The sequence below is a fragment of the Esox lucius genome, chromosome 6, assembly GCF_011004845.1.
Source record: "Esox lucius isolate fEsoLuc1 chromosome 6, fEsoLuc1.pri, whole genome shotgun sequence".
Taxonomy (NCBI): domain Eukaryota; kingdom Metazoa; phylum Chordata; class Actinopteri; order Esociformes; family Esocidae; genus Esox; species Esox lucius.
The window spans coordinates 10,661,795-10,687,883 of NC_047574.1; the positions used below are offsets into that span (position 1 = coordinate 10,661,795).

Here is a 26,089-nt window from a genome sequence, read left to right on the forward strand (position 1 = left end):
GATGCCTCCGGAACGCCTTCCTGGGAAGGTGTTCCGGTCTCGTCCCACCGGGAGGAGACCCCGGGGAAGACCTAGGACACGCTGGAGGGACTATGTCTCCCGGCTGGCCTGGGAACGCCTTGGTGTCCCCTCGGAAGAGCTAGAGGAAGTGTCTGGGGAGAGGGAAGTCTGGGCATCCCTGCTTAGACTGCTGCCTCCGCGACCCGGCCCCGGATAAGCGGAAGAAGATGGATGGAGTTTTCAAATATGAAGATATATAGTATTCAGATAAAAATGAAATGGCTTGAAACACATAGTTTTGGATGTTCTGTGAGGTCTGTAAATGTGTTGTGTGTGAAATGGTTGGAGAAGCCTGTCAAAACAGTTGTTTTTTTTGGCAATTCACTACAAGCCTGCACGATGTCTGTAATTGGAGGGGACTTAGATGAAGTATATAATTTCACGCATTCACAGAGGCAAATGTGTATGCACACACACACACACACACACACACACAAATACACTGTGTATGCACACACAAATTCAATGCAGGCTGGATACTGGAAACAGCAAACAGGATGGTGTTGGCAGAAGGCCTGGTTCTGGGCATAGCAGGCCTGGACACTAACTGCCTGAGAAATATGCTCTCTGCCTGAGAAAAAATGTCAAAACCATTTTAAAACACTGCTGGTTATCGTTTTTCTTATCTTTGAATAGGTACAAAACAAATCACTTTTTATTGAAAACAAAGCGAAACGTTGAGGTCACAAAATGATGGGTTCTTTGTTCTTCACATCAGTTTTTTTTCTTTAAAGCAATTGCTTACATTCTGAATGAATGATTCGCCACTGAGATTGGTGTTCCCATTCAACATTTGAAAGCACTATTACAAAGAATGTCTATGAGATAAATTAATGTCTGCTCTACTGAAAAATGCGCCATGGGTAAGCTCTTTTTTGGCTTATGGATTTTATCTACATTCTCGATAAATGCCCGGTTATAACTGTCACTTGTAGTCAGCTGTACTTTAGCTGTGGTTAAATTAGATTTTCATTAGGAAATAATTATATTTGAAGATCTTGGAAAACCTGCAAATATTGTAAACCTGTAGAATAAAGAATTCAGCTTTTTGCTCTTTACATCAGAGTCGTTAAATAGGGTGAACATTTTATTAATTCTCTGACACACACCACAGATGAATGCCAATGGAAGATTAGCACCCGCATGAATCGAAGTTACAGATTTCTGTCCACTGTAGCTGACTTCCTCTTCTACTGTGTTTTGGGAAGGCTGCTTCCAGGCCAGTGTAACTCCATCTGTGTGTCTGATGACATTGCAATAGCTATTGACTATGACTATGACGTAATTGACCAGCTTGCTTCTGTGGTCAATTACGGGGATTCAACTTGATCACAACAACAGATAGCATCTTTACTCACACCTTTAATTCACTCACACCTCATTTCTAGTGTCAGATATGATGTGACTGTGAAATATTTTGCCTGCTGCCAGTAAGGAACTGACCACAATGCTGTTATCAGCACCCATTTACAGTTCAGATGTTTGTTTTTCACGGAGAGCTAAAAGCGTAGGTAGTAAGTTTACTACAGGGAGAAGAGAAGACTAATCGTGAGCAGCATTAGATTCCAAACCTCCCCCATGCTTTCATCTCCCCCATGCTTTTCATGCTTTCACAAAACGATCCTTGTTCGACAAAACCCAGAACTAAAAGCACCAGCCACAACCACACACACACAGATACAGATATAGCGCACCACTCTCCCATCATGTAATCCTCTTCTATATCCTACTGTGGGAGTGAGAGAAACTGGCAGGTGGATTATAATCAACAGCCCCTCCCTCCTCCATCCAGCCTAAAAGAGCGTGAGACCACAACCTATGTGTCTTTGTGCTTGTGTGTGCGAGAGGGAGAGAAAGACAGAGAGACAGCGAGAAAGTGTCTCACACCTCATCCATTACATCGAGAGCCAGTAAACAGGATGAGTATGATGAACAAAGTAAGGATGAAGGTTTACAATCGAAGGCTAGGGGCGGTTTTTGGGAGTGCAATGTATACAGGAAGCTGAATGAGAAACACAGAAAATGAAATAAAATGAATTGATAGAGACATTAAGAGGAGGAGGGGAAAAAAGCAAGAAGAAGAGGAGAGATATAATTATTGGTAAAGCAAATCGTTACTTTAGGCAGCAAATAATTTTTTAGGTGAACATACACTACCGTTCAAAAGTTGGGGGTCAATTACAAATGTCATTTGTTTCTAAAGTAAAGCTCATTTTCTGTCTATTAAAATGACATTAAATTGATCCGAAATACACTGTAGATATGTTGATGTTGCATCCCGGAGTCGCCTCTTCTGACGTTGAGACTAGTGTTTTGCGGGTACTATTTAATGATCTGTTTCTCAAACTAGACATCCCAATGTCCTCTTGCTCAGTTCTGCACCGGGGCCTCCCACTCCTCTTTCTATTCTGGTTAGAGACAGTTTGCTCTGTTCTGCGAAGGGAGTAGTACACAACTTTGCACAACTTCAGTTTCCTGGCAATTACTCACATGGAATGGCATTCATTTATCAGAACAATACACTGACAGTTTCAGAGGAAAGTTAGTGTCATTCACAACTTAGCAGTGTGTATATGTATGTGTGTATGTGTGTATGTGTGTGCCACTAGCAGGTGTGAGGTGTGAATGACATTAACTCCAGGCCTGGAGTTAGTGTCATTCATGACTTAGCAGTGTGTGTGTGTGTGCATGTGTGTGTGCGAGTTTGAGGCATTCCGTCTCATGGGCATGTTTGTTACACAGGTAAGCGTTTGGTGGGTTTGAAGCCTTGATAACACATTTTCTTATAATCCTCTTGGGAAGTCCTCAACTCTATTGATTTCTATGTAAAGCCAACAGTAGATATGCCTCCCACCTCATGGGCAGAGGTTCTCTGACTAAAAATGCTAATCAACACCATCCTCGATGGACCAGCGTTCACGACATCCAGTTTCAATTGATGTGGTTATTGCCGAAGTATTTTGTAACTTTGAGTCAGGTTGAGGCTAGCTGTTGAAGTGTTTTAAAAGAGTTATAAGGTATATACCGTTGAATCAACTTTGGAGTTGTAGCCATGAGATACTTTTACTGTCTGTCAATTTCTCTTAAATTAATGCACATTCGAAGAAAGGAGTTCCAACAATATATTATTCAGCAACAATACTGTGGTAAAATATGGTTGAAAACTGACCAATTTTCCCCACATACAATATGATCACGTAACACCATGCTGCTTTGATGTGGGTAAAAGGTAATTTGAGACCAAATTCAGTTGGCTCCACCTAAAACGGGAAGAGGGACAGGACCAAACAATAAGACATTCAAACATTGAGAAACATACAGACGTGGATGGCTCATTAACACTCACTGTTTAAACAGGTGTCTGGGTGACAAGATAGTGTGTGAGTCATTGGAGCGTCACCCTACAACTGAAAATGTGAAAGGGAGCTAAATCGTCCTAAAGCTGTTCGTCTTCCCTCTTCCTGTAGCCAGACAGTAACCCATGCTTTACTCCTCTATGCTCCCTGTCTGTTCTCACAGAGCTTTACTTTTCTGCTGAAGGTACTTAAGACAACGTTAAGGAATCAGTTGTTTACTAGAAACAACAGTGAATTAGTGTACAACCCCATTTCCCAAAAGAGTTGGGACGCTGAGTAAAATGCTAATAAATACAGAATGCAATGATGTGCAAAGCTTTTAATCCTGAATGTAATTGAAAATGGCAAAAAGACAACAAATGTTGAACCAGAGAAGTTTTATTGTTTTTGGAAAAATACATGCCCATTTTGAATTTGATGCCAGTAACATGCTTCAAAAAGGTTGGGACAGGGGCATGTTTATTACTGTTGCATCACTTCTTTTAACATTTGTAGGAGTTTGGGAACTGAGGAGACCAATTGATGTAGTTTTGAAAGTTAAATGTATTCCCATTCTTGATATAGGATTTCAGCTGCTCAACAGTTTGTGGTCTCCTTTGTTGCATTTCTCATTTCATAATGCACCAAATAGATCTGGACTGCAGGCAGGCCAGTTTAGCACACAGACTCTTACACAACAAAGCCATGCTGTTGTAATACGTGCAGAATGCAGTTTGGCATTTTCTTGTTGAAATAAGCAAGGCCTTCCCTGAAAAGGATGTCTGGATGGCAGCACAGGTTGCTCTAAAACCAGTATACAGTATCTCAAAAAAGTGAGTACACCCCACATATTTCTTGAAAATATTGGATTATCTCTTTTCATGTGACAACACTGAAGAAATTATACTTTGCTACAATGTAGTCAGTGTACAGCTGGTATAACAGTGTACATTTGCTGTCCCCTCAAAATAACTCAACAAACAGCCATTAATGTCTAAACCGCTGGCAACAAAAGTGAGTACACTCCTAAGTGAAAATTTCCAAATTGGCCCCAATTAGCCATTTTCCCCTCCTGGTGTCATGTGACTTGTTAGTGTTACAAGGACTCAGGTGTGAATGGGGAGCAGGTGTGTTAAACTTTATGTTATGGCTCTCACACTCCCTCATACTGTTCACTGGAAGTTCAACATGGCACCTAATGACAAAGAACTCTCTGAGGATCTGAAAAAAAGAATTGTTGCTCTACATAAAGATGGCCTAGGCTATAAGAACATTGCCAAGACCCTGAAACTGAGATGCAGTACATGGTCCAAGACCATACAGCGGTTTAAAAGGACAGGTTCCACTCAGAACAGGCCTCACCATGGTCAACCAAAGAAGTTGAGTGCACATGCTCAGTGTCATATCCAGAGGTTGTCTTTGGGAAATAGACGTATGAGTGCTGCCAGCATTGCTGCAGAGGTAGAAGGGGTGGGGGGTTGGCCTGTCAGTGCTCAGACCATAACACGCTGCCGGCACTGGGGATCTACAGTTCATTGAGGGAACCATGAATGCCAACATGTACTGTGACATACTGAAGCAGAACATGATCCCCTCCCTTCGGAGACTGGGCCGCAGGGCAGTATTCCAACATGATAACGACCCCAAACACACCTCCAAGACATCCACTGCGTCGCTAAAGAAGCTGAGGGTAAAGGCGATGGACTGGCCAAGCATGTCTCCAGACCTAAACCCTATTGAGCATCTGTGGGGCAGGGTCTCTAACATCCACCAGCTCCATGATGTCGACATGGAGGATTAGAAGAGGACTCCAGTGACACACTGTGAAGCTCTGGTGAACTCCAATTTGGACATTTTCACTTAGGGGAGTACTCACTTTTGTTGCCAGCAGTTTAGACATTAATGGCTGTGTGTTGAGTTATTTTGAGAGGATAGCAAATTTACACTGTTATACAAGCTGTACACGCACTACTTTACATTGTAGCAAAGTGTTATTTCTTCAGTGTTCTCACATGAAAAGATATAATTAAATATTTGCAAAAATGTGAGAGGTGTACTCACTCTTGTGAGGTACTGCATATTGTTCAGTATTAATAACGTCGACACAGATATGAAAGTCACCCATGCCATGTGCACTAATTCATCCCCATACTGTATCATAACTGATGCTGGCTTTTGAACTGTGCGCCTATAAGCCAGATGGTCCCTTTCCTTTTTAGGCTGGAGGACACTACGTTGATTGATGATTCCAAAAAATTATTTACATTTTTGTTTTCTCAGACCAGAGGGCAGTTTTCCACTTCACCTCAGTCCATCTTAAATGTTTCTAGATCTTCTTTATGGCTGGTTTCTTTGCATGTTAGAGTTTCAACTAGTATTTTAGGATGCAGAGACTTACTGGGTTCACAGACAATGGTTTTCTGAAGGGATCCTGAGACCTTGTATGACGTGCAGGTATGGCGAGTGCATAAAACGATGAGAAAGGAAAAAGGAAGGAAAGCTAAAACCAGGAATAACGATCAAAAGGTCTCTTTTACTTGGACAATTATCAGACAGATCTGCACCTCACGGTCAGTAGCGACAAACAATAATTCCGTGGGGTGAGGTGGTGAATCAAATATAAAAACAACTGATTAGTGATGGGGAACAGGTGTGCCCCCTTGGTGCGCTGCTGCCACCAGTCCCGATGGTTATAGTACGCCGGCGAGCCGGTGCGTCCGGGAGGAAGGAGAGCAGCCGTGCCACGCGGAGCAGACTTTACACGGCACGTGATGTCCACTAGAGAATCGAAGACCACCGCCATCCAATATTGGTTTTCGGCCCTCGCGTACTGAGATTTCTCCGGATTCTCTGAATATTTTAATTATCTTACGTATCTTAGAGAATGAGATCCCCAAACGCTTTGCAATTTTAGGTTGAGAAATATTATTCTTGAATTCTATCACTATTTTGTTGCCGTTTCTCATAGAGTGATGAACCCCTCCCCATCTTTACTTCTGGAAGTCTCATCCTCTCTGGGATGCTCTTTTTATACCCAATCCTGTTACTGGCCTGTTGCTAATTAACCTAATTAGTTGCGAGATGTTCCACCAGGCAGTTTTTTTTTATTACATAACTTTATTACATAACAGTCTTTTGTTGCCCCTGTCCCAGCTTTTTTGAAACCGGTTGCTGGCATCTTATTCAAAGTCGGAATATACTTTCAAGAAACAATTACATTTTTCAGTTTAAACATTTCATATGTCGTCTTTGTACTCTTTTCTATTGAACACAGGGTTTAAATGATTTGCACATCTTTGCATTATGTTTTTATTTCCATTTTACAGGGCGTCCCAACGTTTTTGGAAACAGGGTTGAACATTAAGTACATTCATCAAAAAGACGAAATAATTTTCTTAAGAAATACAGTGGTTCCCAAACTTAGCACAATATTTCTCTAGCGATTCATCTATGTTGTCATGGTACCCTTTAAAAAACGATTTAATTCGAAACCAGAATTTCAACGGGCCAACAACGTTCTGGTTCGGAGAGTAAAGGTGGAGTACGATGTCCTTCAATCATCGCGTAAATGGGACATCTTGCGGTGGTTTCAATCGACAGAATGGGTTTCTTCTAGCATGTAAGGATTCTGACTTACAATTTCCAGAGTAAGCAGCCTGCTGATATACAAAGGAGCAGAGGATGTGCTTAAAAGAAATGAAAGCTTGACTGTCGAATCCACTGGGAGTTGCTGCGTGCGATAATGTGGGACCTTAATCAGAAATAGGATATTACAAAGTTGAGAAGAAAAACGGAGTAGAAAAAAAAAAAAGACAATGAATAATGTAATTATCATTATAATTCTTTATTTCTCAGCACGAGGTCTGTGACCAGGGACGCCCGCGCGCACACACACACACACACACACACACACACACACACAGGTGAACCTCATCTGTGTGTAAGGCAATCATACTTTGGGTTGCAGGGTGAAAGTTCAGATCTGCACCTGTGCCTCAGCCTAAACAGCAATCTACCTGCCACCAACAGAGAGCCATTTGAGCTCTGCCTGTGTGAGTGCAAATACCTGAACCACATGGGACACACACACACACACACACACACACACACGCACAAAGGAAGCAAATTCCTGAGACACAAGTCTAGGCACCAGCCACGCACACAAACACAAGTGTCATGGGTGGCACACAAAAGATTTATGTACAAAGTATACAACCCTGAAAATTACATACACCTAAAAACTTATGGGCTAATTGGGGCAGATTACGTCTAACAATAACACAACGGCTTCTGGCTTTATTCACCTGTCGGCAAGATACCAAGGACCTTCATAGTCTCGTACTATGTTTAACAAATGAAAAAAGAAAAAAAAACAGTCCGCACGCAGTCTTTGTATTAGCCTACTATTTTTACATGCAGGTTTGTAGATCTCCAGGAACGTGACCAGCCCAGACAGGAGTTTTAGTAATTTAGCGGGCACTGTCAATGCACAATTTAAGTAAACCACAACTCCAGAAAAAGAGCTGGAAGTGTAGCCTGACCACCAAATGTTACGATCTAAACCTGCTACTTACTAGATTAAATTGACATTGCTGTCCACGTAACCGCAACGCAGACCTAATCTGCCGTTTTTCATTGCGTCACTATGGCCTGTCCCATGGCTGCGAGATGTTTGAACCAGGAGCTAATAATGGTATGACACCTGACGGAATTGAAAGGATCTGTAACGTAGCTGTAACACCCCTATTTCTTACTTTGCAATAAAACCAACTGACATCCGAGTTTGCATTGTGGTTAGTGTATTACAAAGGGAACGAACTAATGGATCTCGAAAATATCCTTAATAATATAATTTAGAATAATGATTTATCGAAACACTTTACTGAACCCGAACATAACCAACGTTCCCTGTTGAATATGTCTCTTGCACTACGACTATTGCACTTCCTCACAAATTATTTAAATTACATCACCACCGCGGCAAAGACCTTGGAAGCCAGGCAGAAAATTAGGCATGGCACTTTTACTGGAATGCTATTGTCAAGACAATAGCCTAATCTACATTCTAATGTATCTTATTTCTATTTGTATAGCCTACAGTAAGTCAGAACTGCAATAATAGGCTCATTTACCCTAATTACTTTAACGAGAACAAGCCATTCTGGAAGCAAAACTCCGTGTCTCCTTCTGATTACAATAAGGCGGATATGTTCAGGGAAACCTAAACTTGTATAACCATCTTTCTGGAATACCTGTCAGTTCTGTTACAATCACAAAGTAGGCCAAAAATTCCATCCCACCTCAATTGGTTAAAATTGTAGTATAATTGAGGAATAATATATATTTTTTAATTCTCTAAGCCTTTAAGAACCAAGCTGTAGCTAAGAAAATAGGCGATACAAACAGGCATACGAACATATGTGGGCAGCATGAAAGAGTCTACTGCTGTTTATTGATCTCACAGGATTACAGGTTATTTTCAGACAGAAACAAAGGAGAAACTGAGACCACATAGGCTGGGTTTAAACAGGCAGCCCAATTATAGGCAAAAGATCAGATCTGATTAGTTAAAACATCAGAATTGTGTTGTCTGTGTAAACAAAGCCTAAGGCTTAACTTCTACCTGAAGTCTTTATAATAGCTGCTTGAACAAACAGGTGGCATGTGCAGAAACCTTTCATTGGAAGTTGTCCTGAAACATGAGCTGTTTTCTTCTCTACCCTTAGAGTCAGTGACAGACCATAGAGATGGATAAAAGAGAACTGTGATTTTATATATTTAGTATGGACATAGCCATTGCAGGCTTCAGCCCACTCTCACACATACAGAGATGCAATGTCTATGAAAGACTATTGGCCAGACCATTAAATGAGGACCGTACACAGCTGAATGCTTCACTGGAACCATGCAGTTCAACAGGAGATTCCCATGTCATCTCGTGATGTAAACATGTTTCTGGAGTTTGAGTTTATTTGTTAATTATTGGGAATCCAAATTCACTGCCAAAGCCAATATGTTCTGTCTAAGCCTACAGGTGGTGGTGGTAATACAGTCAGCTGACAGCCAGCCAGACAGTCCACATAAAACAAGGGTGTGACTGTACACCGACAGAAATTTTAACGGTATATGTAGGCTAACCAACTGAAGTTGTGCGAATTATAAAATAATACCAATGAGATTGCCCACTCATCCCAAACTCATTACATCAGGGCCAATCAGAAGGCAGAATGGGGCGTATTGTCCAATTAGATGTTCAATGGTTCACAGGAGTGTTGCCAGTCAACCAAGGAAAAGTACTGTAGGTGTTCAGGAATCACTACAACAATACCTCTCAATGGTTACTTACTCTCACAATAGAATGGATGCACTTTACCGACGGACAGCAATAAATTAAGCCAATCTACGTTTTACATCAAGTCAGATCAGAATTATAAAACGTTTTAAATAATTTTAATTCACAAATATATACGTGTAACAAGTGTACTATTCTGTTTATATTCTATGCAACCATTTTAAAAACAGTTCCAGATGGCAAACTTCAATTACAACCTAAACAACTCACTAACAGTTTCAGGGAAATGTTTACAAGCAGCTCCTAATCACTTGTCTCAGGTGTTATTTCATTCCTTTAAGGGTCTTAACTTCTCCCCAAAGCCTATGAACTATTGCCTGGGTTTCCAATGCAGCAGTAACGCCCCCTGCAGGCTGACTGTCACACACACCTGGTCACATTACATCACTCCAGAAAATTACTGGGTTTGTCACATTTTCCCCTGGTGGGGCTTAACGTGATCAGCTTACATCCAGACAAGGTAATCCTAATAATGATCAAATTTACAGGCAAACTCAGCAATAAAATATCATTATAGACCATGTCTTTATTTTCCATGGTTACACACATGGAAAATAACAGAACCACCATTGATTGGCCTTTTTACAATATTTGTCTAAATAAGCAAACATTATTATTACAAGAGTGGCTGCAGATTTGGCTTAACCCCCTCTGGTTCTATTGGCTTGGAAGCTTCTGGAATGCAGTTATGTTTTTCCTCTTTTATCTTTGAATTAATCTACTTCATGTTTATTATTACTTAGTTAGATCAACAGGATACAGCTTAAGATTCCGGTACATTTAAAACTGGCAAAAAAGTGTTTAAGAAACATTCCAAAAAATAAATATATAGGATATAGGCCTGTCTATTAATACCAGTAACCAGGAAGGTTCTATTCAATCAGATGTTCTATTGCTGAGTCTACCTTGTACACTGTTGTTACTCATCCCAACAAGATGCTGGAGAAAAACAAAACCCACTTTAGACTAGAAAAACAGAATTAACTTTCTTTTTGGTTGGTATTCATGTGCGTACTGTGGGACTGCTTTCATACGTTTTTCACTTTCAGTGTCTAACTATTAAACAGGGATGTTATAAGTTGAAACACACGGAATTCTTTCGAATTGGCTATCTGACCAAGAGTAAATAAGAGGTGGGTATTGGTTTATGTGCGCATCTATACCTCCTCTCTCCTCCTTCGTCTTGCTCAGTAGGACGAAGAAAAGAGGTGGATAGTGGAAAAAAGAGAGATGGAAGAGAGATGGCAACAAAAAACAAAACCGTTAATGTCCTTTACTTGTCGCCCTCTCTCTGCTGTGCCCTCTTCTTGTCCAGCTGGTGCTTGGTGATTACATACTTGAAGAACTCATAGACTGACCAGCTGATGGCTGTGGAGGGCATCTGGTAGATCACCCTGGCCTGGACTCCTTTAAAGAAGCCCGGCAGGCCGCCCAGCCTGTACACCGTCCGGAAGGCATGGGCCAGGCCAGTGATGTGTCCGTGAACCGCCCGCCCTCCAGCCTGACCCGCCGCGGGGACCCCCACCAGTGACTCCTGGGTGTTCAGCAGGGTCTTGCAGACATCCAGCGGGGTGGTTGCCGCGGCGGCGATGGCCCCGGCCAGGGCGCCGGACACCACGTGGGAGGAGGGTTTGTACTGTCTGTGGGGGTTGAGGAGCTCCTGGAGGTACTCGTAGGTCATGAAGTGGAGGGCCTGGAAGGGCACGTTCATGCTGAGCTGGGTGGTGTAGGAGCGGTAGAAGGCAGCAGCGCCTTCGGTCCGCCACACGGCGCGTACACAGTCAATCACACCCCCGTACGGAGACTTATACATCTGCAGACGCTGCTTCACCACTGGACAGGGAGAAACAGAGGAGGAGGACAGGGAAGGAGAGGGGGGAAATTTGGAGGGGGGGGGGGGGGGGCAGCGATGACAGCAGGATAAAAGAAGGGAATGAAGCAGGGAGAAAGGAAGGAATGAATGGATTGGAGGGACCGAAGGAAGGATTACCAGGTGTTTCCATCATGGTGGACCGGGGGAACATAGTCCAGAGAAGAAAAAGGGAAGACAAACGACTGACTATGAAGAAAAAGAAAACTCAGTCAAAACATCCTGAAAGGCTGGGAAGGGCATTAGGACGCTCAGACTAATTAAGAAATTAACATGGAGGGATCTATTTCGGACGCTGAGGTTCAAAAGCAGTTACCCTGGTTGTTACACTGGATCCTGACTAGCACCTGTGGCCGTGGCCTCCACCTCACAGCTGCCTGGAGAGCACATGTCCAGGCATGTCAGCTGTCATAATGTAGAGCGGTCTCCTGTCTACAGCTGTTGGTTGGCTTAATAAAGCCAGGAGAGGACCCCAGGGGGGCATGTCTCCTCTCCTCCCTCCAGACCCAGCTCGCCCCCTCCAAATTCACATCCCTTTCCTTCCTGCTCCTTCCCTCCAGCTAGCTACCTGGCCGTTATACTGAACGGTTCTAGGTCTCAGAGGTCCTGGAGTAAAGGCCAGCAGAGGGAGCTCTGACACTGCAGGAAACGCGCGCCGTGATGAAGAGAAGCAGGTTTAAATGAGAGAGTTGAACATGTAGCTGTACCTTCAGATGGGTTCATGGCGGCGTCGTGAAGCAATGTGGCCACACACCCTGCCGCACCTGAAACATACACACCCTTCAAATGGTGAAAAACTACCAACAACAGACCGGCTGACAGACAGAGAGACAGGCAGTGAGCCAGAACAAATAGAGAAAAAAATAAAAAAATAGACATTGCAATGACAGAAAGACCAGAGTTGAAGAGGAAGAGAGAGAAGTAAAGAACAAAGTAGAAAGAGGTGAGGGGGCCAGATTACAGACAATCCTTTAGTTCTCCCTAGTGGGAAAACAGGCCATCACTCCTTCTGGACCAGAGTTCAACTTCACTTCCTCTACCAGGCAGGTCTGCCACCTCATACCCTGCCTCTTCCCTGACCTGGACAGGGGGGAAGAGGAGAGAAAAACACAGGGAAGAGGAGACCCAGACAGCTGACCTGGAAAGAAAAAAGAAACAGATAGAGGAATGAACACAGCTTTGACTGAGCAGATGTTTGTGGTGCACATCGGAACTGGGCAGACACTGACGGGAAGTTAACTGAGGAAGTTGTTGGACTAAATCTAACCAGCCTGCTTTCTGATGGCGCTGGCTACAGTCCTATGACAGACGTTATTAAGTGTCTTCCCGTCCCTGATTGGTCCCCGCTGAGTGTCGGTCTGGCGCCGCCCAGCGTGCCATCAGCCCGTGATCCTGATCTATTTTAGTGTACATGGCTGACTCCGCAGAATGCCAACCTCCACAGAGAGCATACAGACAGGATCGTATCAAGCCATGGTCTGACTGACACCACTCATAACTGCCCCGCTGGGCCGCAGTTTCCAGCCGCCGCACACCAGCAGATCTGGTCTGCCTACAGAGCCTGGGGAGCGACCCCCCCCCCCCCCCCCCCCGGGCAATCAACCCAGTCCACTGTCCCGGGCGGTACCGCCCAGAGAATGAATGCGTGCTAGTGTGTGTGTTCCCGGTATACCGTTGGCCAAATGGCTGTTAGCCCCGGGGTGGATGATGTCACTCAGGCTCTTCTTCAGTTTCTCGTAGCAGGCGAAGTAGAGAGCGTGCGCGGGACCCGCCCCCACGGCGGTGGCATTCAGCCCTCTCAGTGGTCGCCAGACTCCCTCCGTGGTCACGATTCGCCGGAGCGCGTCCATCACATTCCGGTAGCGGGCGGCAGGCTCAGGCTGGAGGCTCTGCATTCGCGTCTACATAGGGGAGACAGGTCAAAGGTCACACGTCTTTCTAATCTGGGCCACTGGGCTTCCCATGGGTGCACGACTGGATTCAGTAAAGTAACTCTGAACAAACTTCCTGCCATGTGGAACCTCAACAACGTCGACTTTAGATTGATTAAACTGTCAACGAACCCAATGACACGAAGAATAACTATCACTGAGGTAATTCAACAAGACGGTCAAACTGAGCATTAAGAACTACAATATCCTAATTAAACCATGTTACTTGTCATCACCAAGGTATATATTGAGGAGTACATTTATTTTTGGAGTACTTTGTTGTTAGCGTATGTAGTGAAATGCATACATTTGGACCATTATTGAGTACGTGGACAAGTCAGCGAGTCATATTTCATGGCTTTCAGAAAGGGTTCACAGAGCTTTTTCTCCCCATTCACAAGCTGTCCCGCAATGTTAGTTACGAATGCTAAATCCAATTAGCTTTATTTCTTCAACTCACAAATCCACTTTTGTGGGTGTACACTTCCCCCAAGTGTTAATATAGACAGTCATCACTGAAAAGGAACTCAATTTGTCACATTCCTACACCCATGCCTGGTGCTGAATAGAAGGAAGTGTTGAATAACCGGACCCAAGGTCAACTAGGGACATGAGCTCACTTCCTGTAGGCCTCTCTTCCTCACCAACACACCCTGACCTTATACAGACGCACACACAATCATGTGTCAAGGGTCAGAGTTCCTCCTCTCACTGGGTGCAGAGACACTGGGAGAAGCATAGCAGGTCTTCTAATAATTACCAAAGGAAAGGACCTGGGTTACAAATGAAGCCACAACACAGACTGTTCAACGCAAGAGTGTTTGCACTGTATGTGTGTGTGTGTTTACAGGAACTGTAAACAGGGTGTCAGGACAGCCCTAGAGAGCAAAGACTGGGCCTTTAGGTAACAACACCAGATTCCTACTCATTAACCAGCCAACCAGTCTGCAGTGTAGGCTACATTACACGTATTCATGTGTGACTTTCGTAACATCGCACTAATGGCATCTTGAACATTTATCTCCAGTAAGACATTAATTCCACATCTCAATAAGACGTATTGTGAGGCAGAACAAGACAGTTCTTGCTTCATTCAAACTTCTTCATTTTGGGGGAGGAAAAAAAAAAAACGTTAATGCGCTAGCTAATTGAAAGAAGATTGTTTAGAGTTGAAGAATATTAACTGGTTAGCTTCTCTTGTATTAGCAAGTGGATGGCTCAAGCTAAACTGGATGTTTCAGATAATTAACTGAAGACAAAGATTACCAACGCTTAACTCAGTAAGGACACTCCCACTGGTTGATAGGGCTAACTTTGAATAGCTGTTTTTCCGGTCTCACACAACCTGTGCACAATAGCTTGGGGACAACATTACATATGGCTACAGTACCACTGGTTTTCAGGAATCCTGTCTGGAAATAGCCTTCATTACCGCAATACACTATCTACCGTGCAATCTGTGTTAAAATCCCTGCAAGCAATTGTCCAGGAGCGTTTTACTGGGTGTGTGGGTGTGTCAGTGGTAGTACAAGGAGGTCAGCTGTCAGCTTGAGCTAGTTCACCTCAGTAGAGATCTGCTAATGTGTTTATAAGTAGGGCCAGTTAATGCCATGTTGTTTGACAGATGAAATGATTTATAAACCAGCGAGGCAGTGCAGTACTGACCTCAGGCTGCCTTTCCTCAGCATTCAGACATTTTCAGTGTTTGGGCTGCGTGTCAATAACTGTAGATATATCCTCCTCTCCTTCGCCTTCCCAGATCTGTTTATACACTAGATGTAAAAGCACCATGGTGGCTGAAGGTGAACTGGGAACGTGCTCGGTTGTTTTCACGGTCCTGTTCTTTCGAGTGAAAAGAGAGACGGTAGAGGACACCACTTCAGACCACTTTGTCCTGTTCTCCCACCCTGACACCAACAGCGGACACTTCTCCCCTACCATCGTGACTCACTGCAGCTCCGTTCGCAAAGGACTACCAATGAGGTATGGGTAAAATCAACCTGGGTCCTACCATGACTGTCATCATAAAACATTGCGGTGTGGCCTGGTGTGGCCTGGTGTGGCCTGGTGTGGCCTGGTGTGGCCTGGTGTGGCCTGGTGTGGCCTGGTGTGGCCTGGTGTGGCCTGGTGGTCTGGACCACTCTCTGGCACACATGCAGCCTGGGTTTCCAGTTTGATCCACTGCTCTTTCAGCGAGTGCTTTTTCCTTGGTCATTCACCACTTTCTGGTCCAATGAAGCACATAATGCCTGGGAAAAACATTTCTCTTTAGAAAACCGCCCCCCATAAAACCGTGTTTTAGTTGGGTGTGCGTGGATGGAGCAGTGCCCAAATGTGCACAAATGGTTAAACTGATATGGGTGGTTGACATGACAGAACGTTAGCCCGATGTTTTCTACCTAAAAGCTGAGTAAAGTTTTTTTTTTTTTTTTTTCATTATAGGCTGTGTGTTGGGTCTCGCTTCAAGAGAAATGCATTGAAGAAGAAATATGAAGCAAATAGGCCGGTACCAGTGTCTGAGGATTCTCAGAATATAATAAAAAGGTTGATATGATATGGAATCAAAGTGACAATACCGAGTTCAGTGTTTATGAGACATTCCCTCTACAGGGGCCGCAGTTGATCCAGTGGTCATAACCACTGCATCCCATGCAGTGAACACGTACAGTGAACACGTACAGTGAAAACCAACAATCTTTGGACAGTTAAACATTTGCTTTAATCTTTCATTGGATTTGAAATGATGGACAAATACAATGGTTCACCAACAGACTGTCAGCTTTAATTTAAAAGGTATTCTCCATACCTGATAAACCATTTAGAAACAGCATTGATATTTACAGTCCTTCCATTTTAGGGGTTTAATTTCTTTGGACAGATTAACACTATGTACAATAAAGTAGCCTAGGCATGGATAGGACTTGGGCACCAATCCGTTGCATTCAATGATTGCCTGAAGATGCCGGGCATCCTCCCTGGTGATGCTGTGCCATGCCTCAACAGTAGCCATTATCAGTTACTGATTGTTCCCAGGGCCTTTTTCACTTCAACATGTGAAAGGTAGGCCCAACTGGATTCAGATCGGGTGACTGACCTTTTCCAGAGGTCTGAAGTCAGAAGGCACTTATTAGGCCATTGAGATTGAGGTTAACTATTCTTTTTGCACCAATACAGCCTCTGTAGTTTGGCTGGTGAAGTCTTCTGGTGGTATCAACTTTTCTCTTCCGGATAATGTCCCTGACCTGTCTGATATTTCCTGTTTCTTCATTCTTTGGTGATTCACTGTAGATGCCTTCCTTGATCTACCAGCTCATTTTTAATTGATTAGTTCAATAGTTTTTGGCATGCTTATGTTTTGCCTAAATCTCTGAGTTACATAAAAATAGAATTGTCTCATGATAGCCAACTTGACACGTCTTTGGTAAGACACCAGCAAGACTACAAATGCAAAGCTCAGTTATTGTATCATTTGAACTCCAGTGAGCAATAAAGATTATGCTTGTTGTCAGCCTGACTTGATCTGATATCACTATCCATCAATTACTAAAATCCTGCACTGAGATGTAAATCTGAGAGTGGGGGGTTCAAAACAGCATAGGCATCTATAATATATTAGAAAAATACCTGAGTCATTCCTGTTAAGTACATAACGCAAAACTAAACCTTATGATAACAACAATTACGCATTGAGAGCCAACAGGTCGGCCTAATTCTGCAAATCGGTAATTAGCACAATAACATGGTAGCATTGTACTCTTAATCCCGGAACCTCCAGCCCAGTATTTTCTGTAAACAATGAACAATTTCACTCCACCTAAGCCATGACAGGTAGCGTTGAAAGCTGCTCGTTGCTGAGCTGTGTTTGGCGCTGCCAAATATAGACAGACTATTTAAACAAAAGTAAGGCATGGATTTTTGTAGTTAGTTAGTTACTTAGATTTGCAGAGTAATACGATAGATGCGGTACAGTAAAGCTACAGTTTGACGTAGCACATTTAATGTTCAACTGCTAGTTTGGAATGGGGGGGGGGGGGGGGGGGTCTGCAACAGTTTGTCACGTGACCAGTATAGGTTAATAATATGCACATGTGCTGCTTCATGACATGCTAGTTATCCAATTATATTTTCATAGAACGAATCCCACATTACTTTGTTATTAAGAAATATCAAATAGATAAAAAAAAACTGGAATACAACGAAATTCATTATAAATAACAGGCATATCCTCATTCTAACATGCGCTAGCTAGCTTGCTATCAGCTAACCAACATTGACCCCCAAGATAGAGTTGATTCTCAAAGCAGGCCGACCTGGCTGTTTAGGGGAAATATTGCTATAAGTTTAACATCAATAAAATCCATTATGCCCATGTAAGGCTACTGTGTATTTCGTCTAATATAATGTGACAACTACTGTAATCTCCTGTGCAGACACGTTAATCAAGTTCACTAACCGACAAAAAGTATACTGTCCGGTTTCGACCTTGTCTCGTCTGTGCTAACAAACTTACTGACAAGGTGGCAACCGTTTACATAATTTTTGAACCCACATGATAATGCAATATCTAGCACAATGTAGCGTTGAAAAACTCGGCCAGGATATATCCTGTGCATTGCGACAAACTTCCAAGTCCAGTTAGTCAGCTAGCTAAGTCGTTAGCGGCTAAAGCTAGCCCGGCATAGCCTACCACGTTACCTTGACACAGTCGATAGGAAACATTAGGCAATGCTCCATGATCCCAGCCACTGCTCCTGCAAACATGTGGGTGCTAGTTGAAGCGCCCTGCGGCAAACCCTCATAGTCCGGTTCTGAAGTATCTGCTACTTCTAGAGGACCACCGCTGAACTGAACAGTCTGAATATCTGTCTCGCCTCCGATCCGAGGAGACAAACTCCCAACGAGGCTCTCCGATACTCCCCAAATCCTTCCCCCGAGCCATCGGACCTCTGCGCCGGCTGAGGCTCCTGCAACCCCAGCGTCTCCGCCTGCTGTCTCCGATGTCATCCGGTGCCTTCTCACGAAACCATCAGCTCCCATTAGAAACCCAATGTACAATGTTTATTATGCCGAAACGGCACTCAAGCTGATTTGTGTCACCGTTCGTAGTACTTTACATTCCCGTCCCAGATGTTTACGACTGGTATAGTTTCCGCTTCCCACAGTCCCCAGGGCGGAGAAGCCCGGTCCACGCAGTGCTCAGGACACGCAGGCCTCGATTGAGTGAATGTGATCCAACCATTGGCAGACTTTTGATCGTCTGATTGGTCGTAACGCAAAGCGCGCTTGCCAGTATCTTGTATCTAATTGGATCATTCCTCTGCCACTCGAACAGCACAAGTTCAACTTGTGCATTTTCAAAAAATCTGAGTTAGGTTAAACTGATTTTACTTACTTTATTCTCCTAAAAACAGTCACCTTTTCAGTGTATATATGACATTGGAAGGCCTCTAATGTTGCATTGGTGGATAAGGGCAAACTCTCTCCTGAGACAGGCATGGCTCCAGGATGAAATGACCAAAGGGGCATTTTTTATAAATGAGGGGCATATCTAATTCATATACCATTTACAGTGTTTATCGCGATTCTATCTGGAAGGGCAATGTCCGCTTTTGCCCACCGTGGATCCGGGCCTGCCATGAGAACAGACCATAGAGAACGATCGAGGCACCTTGTAACCAAAACACTTTTTGTCAAGGATAACGCTATTGGGAAGTAAGAATCCAAAGGCCCAACTCGGCCAAACTGAGGGGTACATTGCTCTTCTCCAGCAAGTGGAGTTTAAAGATATCGCTCACAATACCCTCATAATAACAGCTGACAATCTATACCTCATGGCCACGGGAATGTGTTCTGAGCCGGGTTGTGATCTAGTGGTGAAATTGAACAGTCCCTCCGACCAACAAACGGACTACCCACACTCATACGGCGGGGGCTGCAGTAGCCCTACTTCCCTCGGCTATATCTGTTCTAATCTATTTAACATTTTTGGAGGCATTGTATTTTACGCAACCATAACAATTGTGCTACTCTGATTTCTTTCAACACAAAACTACTGTACTATTGCTGACAGAGTGGTTCACAATCCTACTCTGGTCAAATATATTTTCAACCCTGTTTATCCTATTTAGGTTATCCTATTTAATATTTACTGGTCCTGGCTCTGATACCAGATATCAGACTAATTAGAATTGTTGGAGGGGATTTTAACTGCATGTTAGACCAGAACTACATCAAGAATAGTAATTTACTTCACAAATTGATAGGTTGACCAGACAACCAGTTTTTACAGGTAAAGTCCTGTATTTCAGTCCGTTTTCACATGTCCCAATTAATTAAGAAAAGATCACGTTTTGTCCTGTATTTTCACTTAGTCCAGTTTTTTGATTGGTCGGACCTACTGCCCATTCCAATGTGACAGGTTATCATGATTTGCCAAATCCTGCCAGTCTACAAGTTTCTTATTTTATACAGTCTATCTATGATCCAATCACATTTAAGTTATCACAAGCTGCCAAGCACATGTGCCCGCAAAATCCCAACTTGTTGTAACAAGTTGAAATTCTATTGTAGGACTGATGGCCTAAAATTTTGGTTTTAGGCCATCTTTGTGGTTTCCACTAAGATCTGCTATCAATATAAATAATACAGAGTGACTACCTAGTTTTGCAAATTAATCAAAGAATTGCATATCCTGTACCTACAGTATACCTCCCACAGGGTTCAATATGATTCCGGACCAGCCCCCAGTATGTGCCATCTGTGTATAGCATGGCTTCTGGAACATGTATGTGTGTGTTTTCTTTATGTGAATCTGTCTTAAGCTTTGGAAGCCTGTGATAGGAATTTCCCTCAGGATCCCTTGGGATTGCATATCAGGTTACAATAAAGATTGTATTGCTCCACACTAGTATAAAGGTGGCCACAGTCATCATGAGAGAGACCATGTTCCCCCTGCCTTTTGACATACTGCTGGTTCAACACTGTTGGTCAGTAATGCCTTGGAAAGAAGATCACTAAGAACTCTCAAGTAGTGCTACTAGCATCTAAAAGCCACTTGGATATCAGTCCGGTGATTAGATTCAAATGATTTCAGCTAGGCATTGCCTATGGACATTGAGATATTTTATTTTGAATTCTATGGACACACCTAAAACCAAGCCAACCAACATGACATAGTAGAAAGTGCTACTCACAACAACTAACAGTACTCTAATGCTAGCATGTCAGTCAGAGTATATAGTTAATGATTTAGTCTTTGTTAAACATTTTGTTGAGCCAAAAAATGAAAATCCCCCAAATTGTCTACCATGTATGTTTGCCACATGTCATCAAAGTTGGAGATTCAAGGTATCACAGTGACTCCACTCACAGATTATGCACATACATCTGCTGAAAAAATTAAGAGACCACTGCACCTTTAACTTTCCGTTCCAAAAAAGTCGAAAAGGAAAGTTTTGAGTGAGGAACAGAAGCGTTCAATTTGTAGTGGTCTCTTAATTTTAACCCTTCTGTTCCTCACTCAAAAACTTCCTTTTCGACTTTTTTGGAACGGAAAGAAAAAGGTGCAGTGGTCTCTTAATGCATTTAAACACTCATTTTTAAATATTCCACCTAACGATCTACAGTATTTTTCTAGAGGAAGAATGCAACTTTTGTATTGCACACTATCTACATCCAAAGTTTAAAACGTCATTACATCTGTCAGTTTTTTTAATTAAATTAAGATTTGAATATGTTTCAATAGTCTATACATTTCTAAATATCAATCTAATGAACTGTCAGTGCTTGCATTTGTGTTTGAAAATATTTAAATTTCTCCTTTGTCATGTCAGCAGATCTTGTCATGTCAAGGTCATTCCAGGTCACATCGGTAGTTGTTGATCTGAAGAGGGGCTGGTGGCAGGCCTTTTTTGTCAGAAATTGTGGAGTGATTATCATGCCTGGTGACATCGCTGTTATTGCACAAGGAGTCAAACATGCTTCCAGGGACAAATAACGAAGGAGGACACAGATCCCACACTGTATGGCAGGTTGCAGAAACGTTTGCTCATACAGCATAGCAAGGGGGAACGAGAATACTTGCTGAGCCATAATTTAAGAAATGGTACAACCTTACTTTCCCTAAAATATCCAAAACACGTGGAGCTGAAATTAAACTGTAAGAAATATGCATACATGCAGCTATGCAGGTTGAGGGCAAAGCAATCAAGTAATGTGCCGTATGCAATTTACATTTGTCACATAAAGGAGAATTCTCAAAGAAGAGCCTATGTGATTCGTTTTTTTGAATTGTTTAATCTTTGTAACAACTTGAATTGTATAAGACAATGTCTGTAGTTGATTGAAAGGGAATTGATGTACTCAAAGCTATCCTCACAGTCTGCTAAGGACATTTCACAGTCTGCTAGGTCCTCCTTAAACTTTGCCTTGATGACATCTGTTAGGAGTGGGTTGACAGACTGAAGTTGATAATATACAGCCCCGGAAAGAATTAAGAGACCACTGCACCTTTTTCTTTCCTTTCCAAAAAAGTTGAAAAGGAAGGTGAGTGAGGAACAAAAGGGTTCAAATTAAGAGACACTTCTGTTCCTCACTCAAAAATTTCCTTTTCAACTTTTTTGGAAAGGAAAGAAAAAGGTGCAGTGGTCTCTTCATTTTTTCCGGAGCTGTAGGTTATATTCATGTTTTCTTGAGGTGAGAGATTTTGAAAGACCTGTCAAATAAAGATTTCTAACAGCCTTTTTTATTTTAAATTGTATTTCTCAAACAGCCTCCCTCACTGTATGTGGGGCAAAATATGCTTGGGTCTTCTTCCAGATAAGTTAATCACAGCTTCAAATGAAAAACAGAATGCAATGATGCGCAAATAATTCAAACCCTATATTCAACAGAAAATAGTAGAAAGACATATCAAATGTTAAAACTGAGAAACGTTACTTTTTCTTGAAAAATATATGCCCACTTTGAATTTGATGCCAGCAACAAAAAAGTTGGGTCAGAGGAAACAAAAGACTGGAAAATGTGTGTAATGCTAAAAAAGAACCTGGTGGAACATCTCACAACTAATTAGATCAATTGGCAAAAGGTCGGTAACATAACTGGGTATTAAAAGATCATTCCAGTGAGGATGGGTCTGTCACTCTGTGAAAGACTGCATGGGCAAGTAGTGCAACAATTTTCTCAACATAAAATTGCAAAGTGTTTTGGGAACTAATCATCTACTGTACATAATATCATTGAAATAATAAAACCCCAGAGCAATCTCTGTATGCAAGGGACAAGGCCGGAAACCAATATTGGATGGCTGTGATCTTTCGGGCCCTCAGGTAGCACTACATTAAAAACAGACACGATTCTGTAATGGACATCACTGCATGGACTCAGGAACACTTCCGAAAACCATTGTCTTTGAGCACAGTACGTCGCTGCATCCACAAACGCAAGTTGGAACTCTATCATGCAAAGAAGAAACCATATATAAACAAGATCCAGGACTACCACCTCCTTCTCTGGACTGGAGCCCATTTAAGATGGACTGAGGCAAAGTGGGAAACTGTCTAGTGGTCTGACAAATTTCAGATTAGAAATTATTTTTGGGAATTATCGACGCTGCGTTGTCTGGACTAAAGAGGAGAGAGACCATCCGTCTTCTTATCAGCGCACAGTTTAAAAGCCAGCAGCCATGATCAAATGATTCTGCATTAGTGCACATGGCATGGGTGATTTGCACATCTGTGAATGCACCATTAATGCTGAACAATATATACAGGTTTTGGAGCAACATATGCTGCAATCCTGACAACGTCTTTTTCAGGGTAGGCCTTGCTTATTTCCGCAAGACTATGCCAAACCACATTCTGCAGGTATTACAACAGCATGGCTCAATAGTAAAAGAGTCTGGATGGCTGCCTGCCTGCAGTCCAGACCTGTCACCCATTGAAAACATTTGACGCATTATGAAACAAAAAATACGACAAAGTAGACCCCTGTTTCAAAACTACAGCAATTGGTCTCCTCAGTTCCCAAAGTATTGTTAAAAGAAGAGGTGAGTCAACAATGTTGTAAACATGCCCCTGTCTTATTTTTTAAACATGTTGCTTGTATCAAAATCAAAAATCAAAGACAATAATAATTCTGTTTCAACCTTCTATATGTAGTTTTTGTACTATTTTCAATTAAATATAGCGATCACAGCATCTGGACAGTCTCTCACATTGATTGAATGGGTAGCATTAGTGAATTGCCATCTTCCAGTCTCCCCAAACGTTTAATGGGGTTCAAGTTGGGGCAATTCAAATATATTGTCCGGAAGTCTGAATAGTTATCTGTATAATTGCAGATGCTTTGGGAAAATATTCTGATTATTTTTTTGTGTAAACACTGAATACACAAAATCCCTATCTGTGTGAATGAGAGTAAAGGTCGCCCCCCTGTGTTCACTAAGTGTTATGTCACCATGTCCCTATTGTCTAATCCTGCTAATAAGAATCCAGATAACCTAACAATCGGGGATGCTTTCTCTCAGTGTTCCATCAAATCAATAGCTACAGGCCACACATAACTTCCTCTCCCAGACTTCTCATTGTCGGCAGGAAACCTAGCTGATTTTTCCAGAAAACAAGCTAATTGTGTTTCAGTCCGGAGCCGTTTTCATGTAACAATATTATCTCCTCTATTCCCTGGGAGGACCTTCAAGGCACTGCGTGTTGAATTTCTGCAGACCAAGGGGAATGAAGTGTTAATTTCTGCTTACAAGAACTAAAGCGCCTGGTCCTGATCGAGTTAGGGTTGATTATGTGTTGTCCAGAGGCGCTCCTTAAAGGAAAGCTAAGCAGGAGGATGAGAAAGGTCATCATCCCCGCCCCCCCTCCTAATGTCTCTCTAACACACTCTAACATGTCCTGGGAGAGAAGAGTTAGCAGGAGGCTAGCGGGAAACTATAGATCCCTAATGACTCAATACTATTGGCACATACACACACAAGATCTCTAATAATATAATATTTAATTCCCTCTCCAGTGGGACAAGAGGAGTTATTTTACACAGCATAAGCAAAACAAGACAGAAAATTCACATTATACTGCCTGAAAATTAAACCGTAACCTGTTTATATCTTGCTGTGTTTAGTTGTTTTTTTTTTGCAGGTCCAATGAACACCCTTTCTTGGGTTACAGAACAGACCCCTTCAGTGGATTTTCTCTTTATTCCCCTGGCTGCTGCGTTGTTAGCTGATCTATTGCCTCTCATTGTATTAAACACAAGCCTTGGACCACTTAAGGTGCTGACAGAGCCCAATATGACACTGCCTTAGCAGCTCTAGGAAACAATCCTCTGTTAAGGAGACTCTCAAGGTGGGCCCTTCGCTTCAGGCTGTTTCCTTATTGCTGTTATTGTAGATGGCTGGGCTGTCTTGTCATGATGGTACGTGGTCCTGCATTGCTTAGTTGGTAGTGAATGGTGCTTGCAACGACATGTTCATTTCCTACAATCACATATACAGACGGGTGACAAATCATTAAAAAAAATATGGTGAGGTGTACGGCTACCATGAGCCACCAGAACAGCTTCAGTACAGCTTGGCATAGATTCTCAGTCTCTACTGGAGGGATGGAATAGCATACCTCCAAAAGATATTCCCTGATTCTGTGTTTCAGTGGTGCTGGAGAGTTCTGTCTAACCTATCTCCCATAGGTGTTCAATTTGTTTGAGATCTGGCGACTGCAAAGGCCATAGCATATGATCATTTTCATACTCATCAAACCATTCAGTGACTCCTCGTGCTTTGTGGGTGGGGGCATTGTCTTCCTGGAAGAGACCCACATAATTAACCCTTTTTCATAGTCAACTCAGATCCTTCCCTCTTGCCTTACCCAAAATGTACAAACCCCAGAGCATGATAGGATGTTTATTGTTGAATTGTTTTGTTTAGTACATACAATTTAGTTTAGGTCATACAATTAGAATATCATCAAAAAGTTGATTTATTTCAGTAATTCCATTCAAAAAGTGAAATTTGTATAATGTATACATTCAGTCCATACAGACTGATATATTTCAAGTGTTTATTTCTTTGAATTTTTATGATTATAACTGACATCTAATGAAAACCCCAAATTCAGTATCTCAGAAAATTAGAATATTGTGAAAAGGTTCAGTATTGAAGACACCTGGTGCCACACTCTAATCAGCTAATTAACCCAAAACACCTGCAAAGACCTTTAAAATGGTCTCTCAGTCTAATTCTGTAGGCAACACAATCATGGGGAAGACTGCTGACTTGACACCTTGCACAAGGAGGGTCATTGCTAAAGAGGCTGGCTGTTCACAGAGCTCTGTGTCCATGCACATTAATAGAGAGGCAAAGGGAAGGAAAAGATGCGGTAGAAAAAGTGTACAAGCAATAGGAATAACATAATTTTGCATTTCCTTTGGAAATCAAGGTCCCAGAGTCTGGAGGAAGAGAACAGAGGCACATAATCCACGTTGCTTGAAGTCAAGTGTAAAGTTGGGGTGCCATGTCATCTGCTGGTGTTGGTCCACT

The 26,089-nt window shown here is 42.5% G+C and overlaps 1 protein-coding gene across 1 annotated transcript; it reads right to left on the bottom strand.

Annotated features, from left to right (window-relative positions):
- Positions 1 to 8,804: 8,804 nt before the first annotated feature.
- On the bottom strand, positions 8,805 to 18,771 carry slc25a28 (solute carrier family 25 member 28). The gene is made up of 4 exons (XM_010889032.3): positions 18,244 to 18,771; positions 13,290 to 13,518; positions 12,325 to 12,381; positions 8,805 to 11,580 (listed from the first exon to the last, which is right to left on the bottom strand). Exons 1-4 carry the CDS (start codon positions 18,583 to 18,585, stop codon positions 11,021 to 11,023), a joined length of 1,188 nt encoding a protein of 395 aa, XP_010887334.1. The 5' UTR covers positions 18,586 to 18,771; the 3' UTR covers positions 8,805 to 11,020.
- Between the last annotated feature and the right edge of the window lie 7,318 nt (positions 18,772 to 26,089).

Bases quoted from the DNA above. Each gene is read 5' to 3' on its own strand.
- slc25a28 (XM_010889032.3), bottom strand. From the start codon at position 18,585: ATGGGAGCTGATGGTTTCGTGAGAAGGCACCGGATGACATCGGAGACA. The intron at 13,519-18,243 runs GTAACGTGGTAG...TCCCCTATGTAG, and splicing joins TTCCTATCGACTGTGTCAAG to ACGCGAATGCAGAGCCTCCA. The intron at 12,382-13,289 runs GTATACCGGGAA...TGTATGTTTCAG, and splicing joins TAACAGCCATTTGGCCAACG to GTGCGGCAGGGTGTGTGGCC.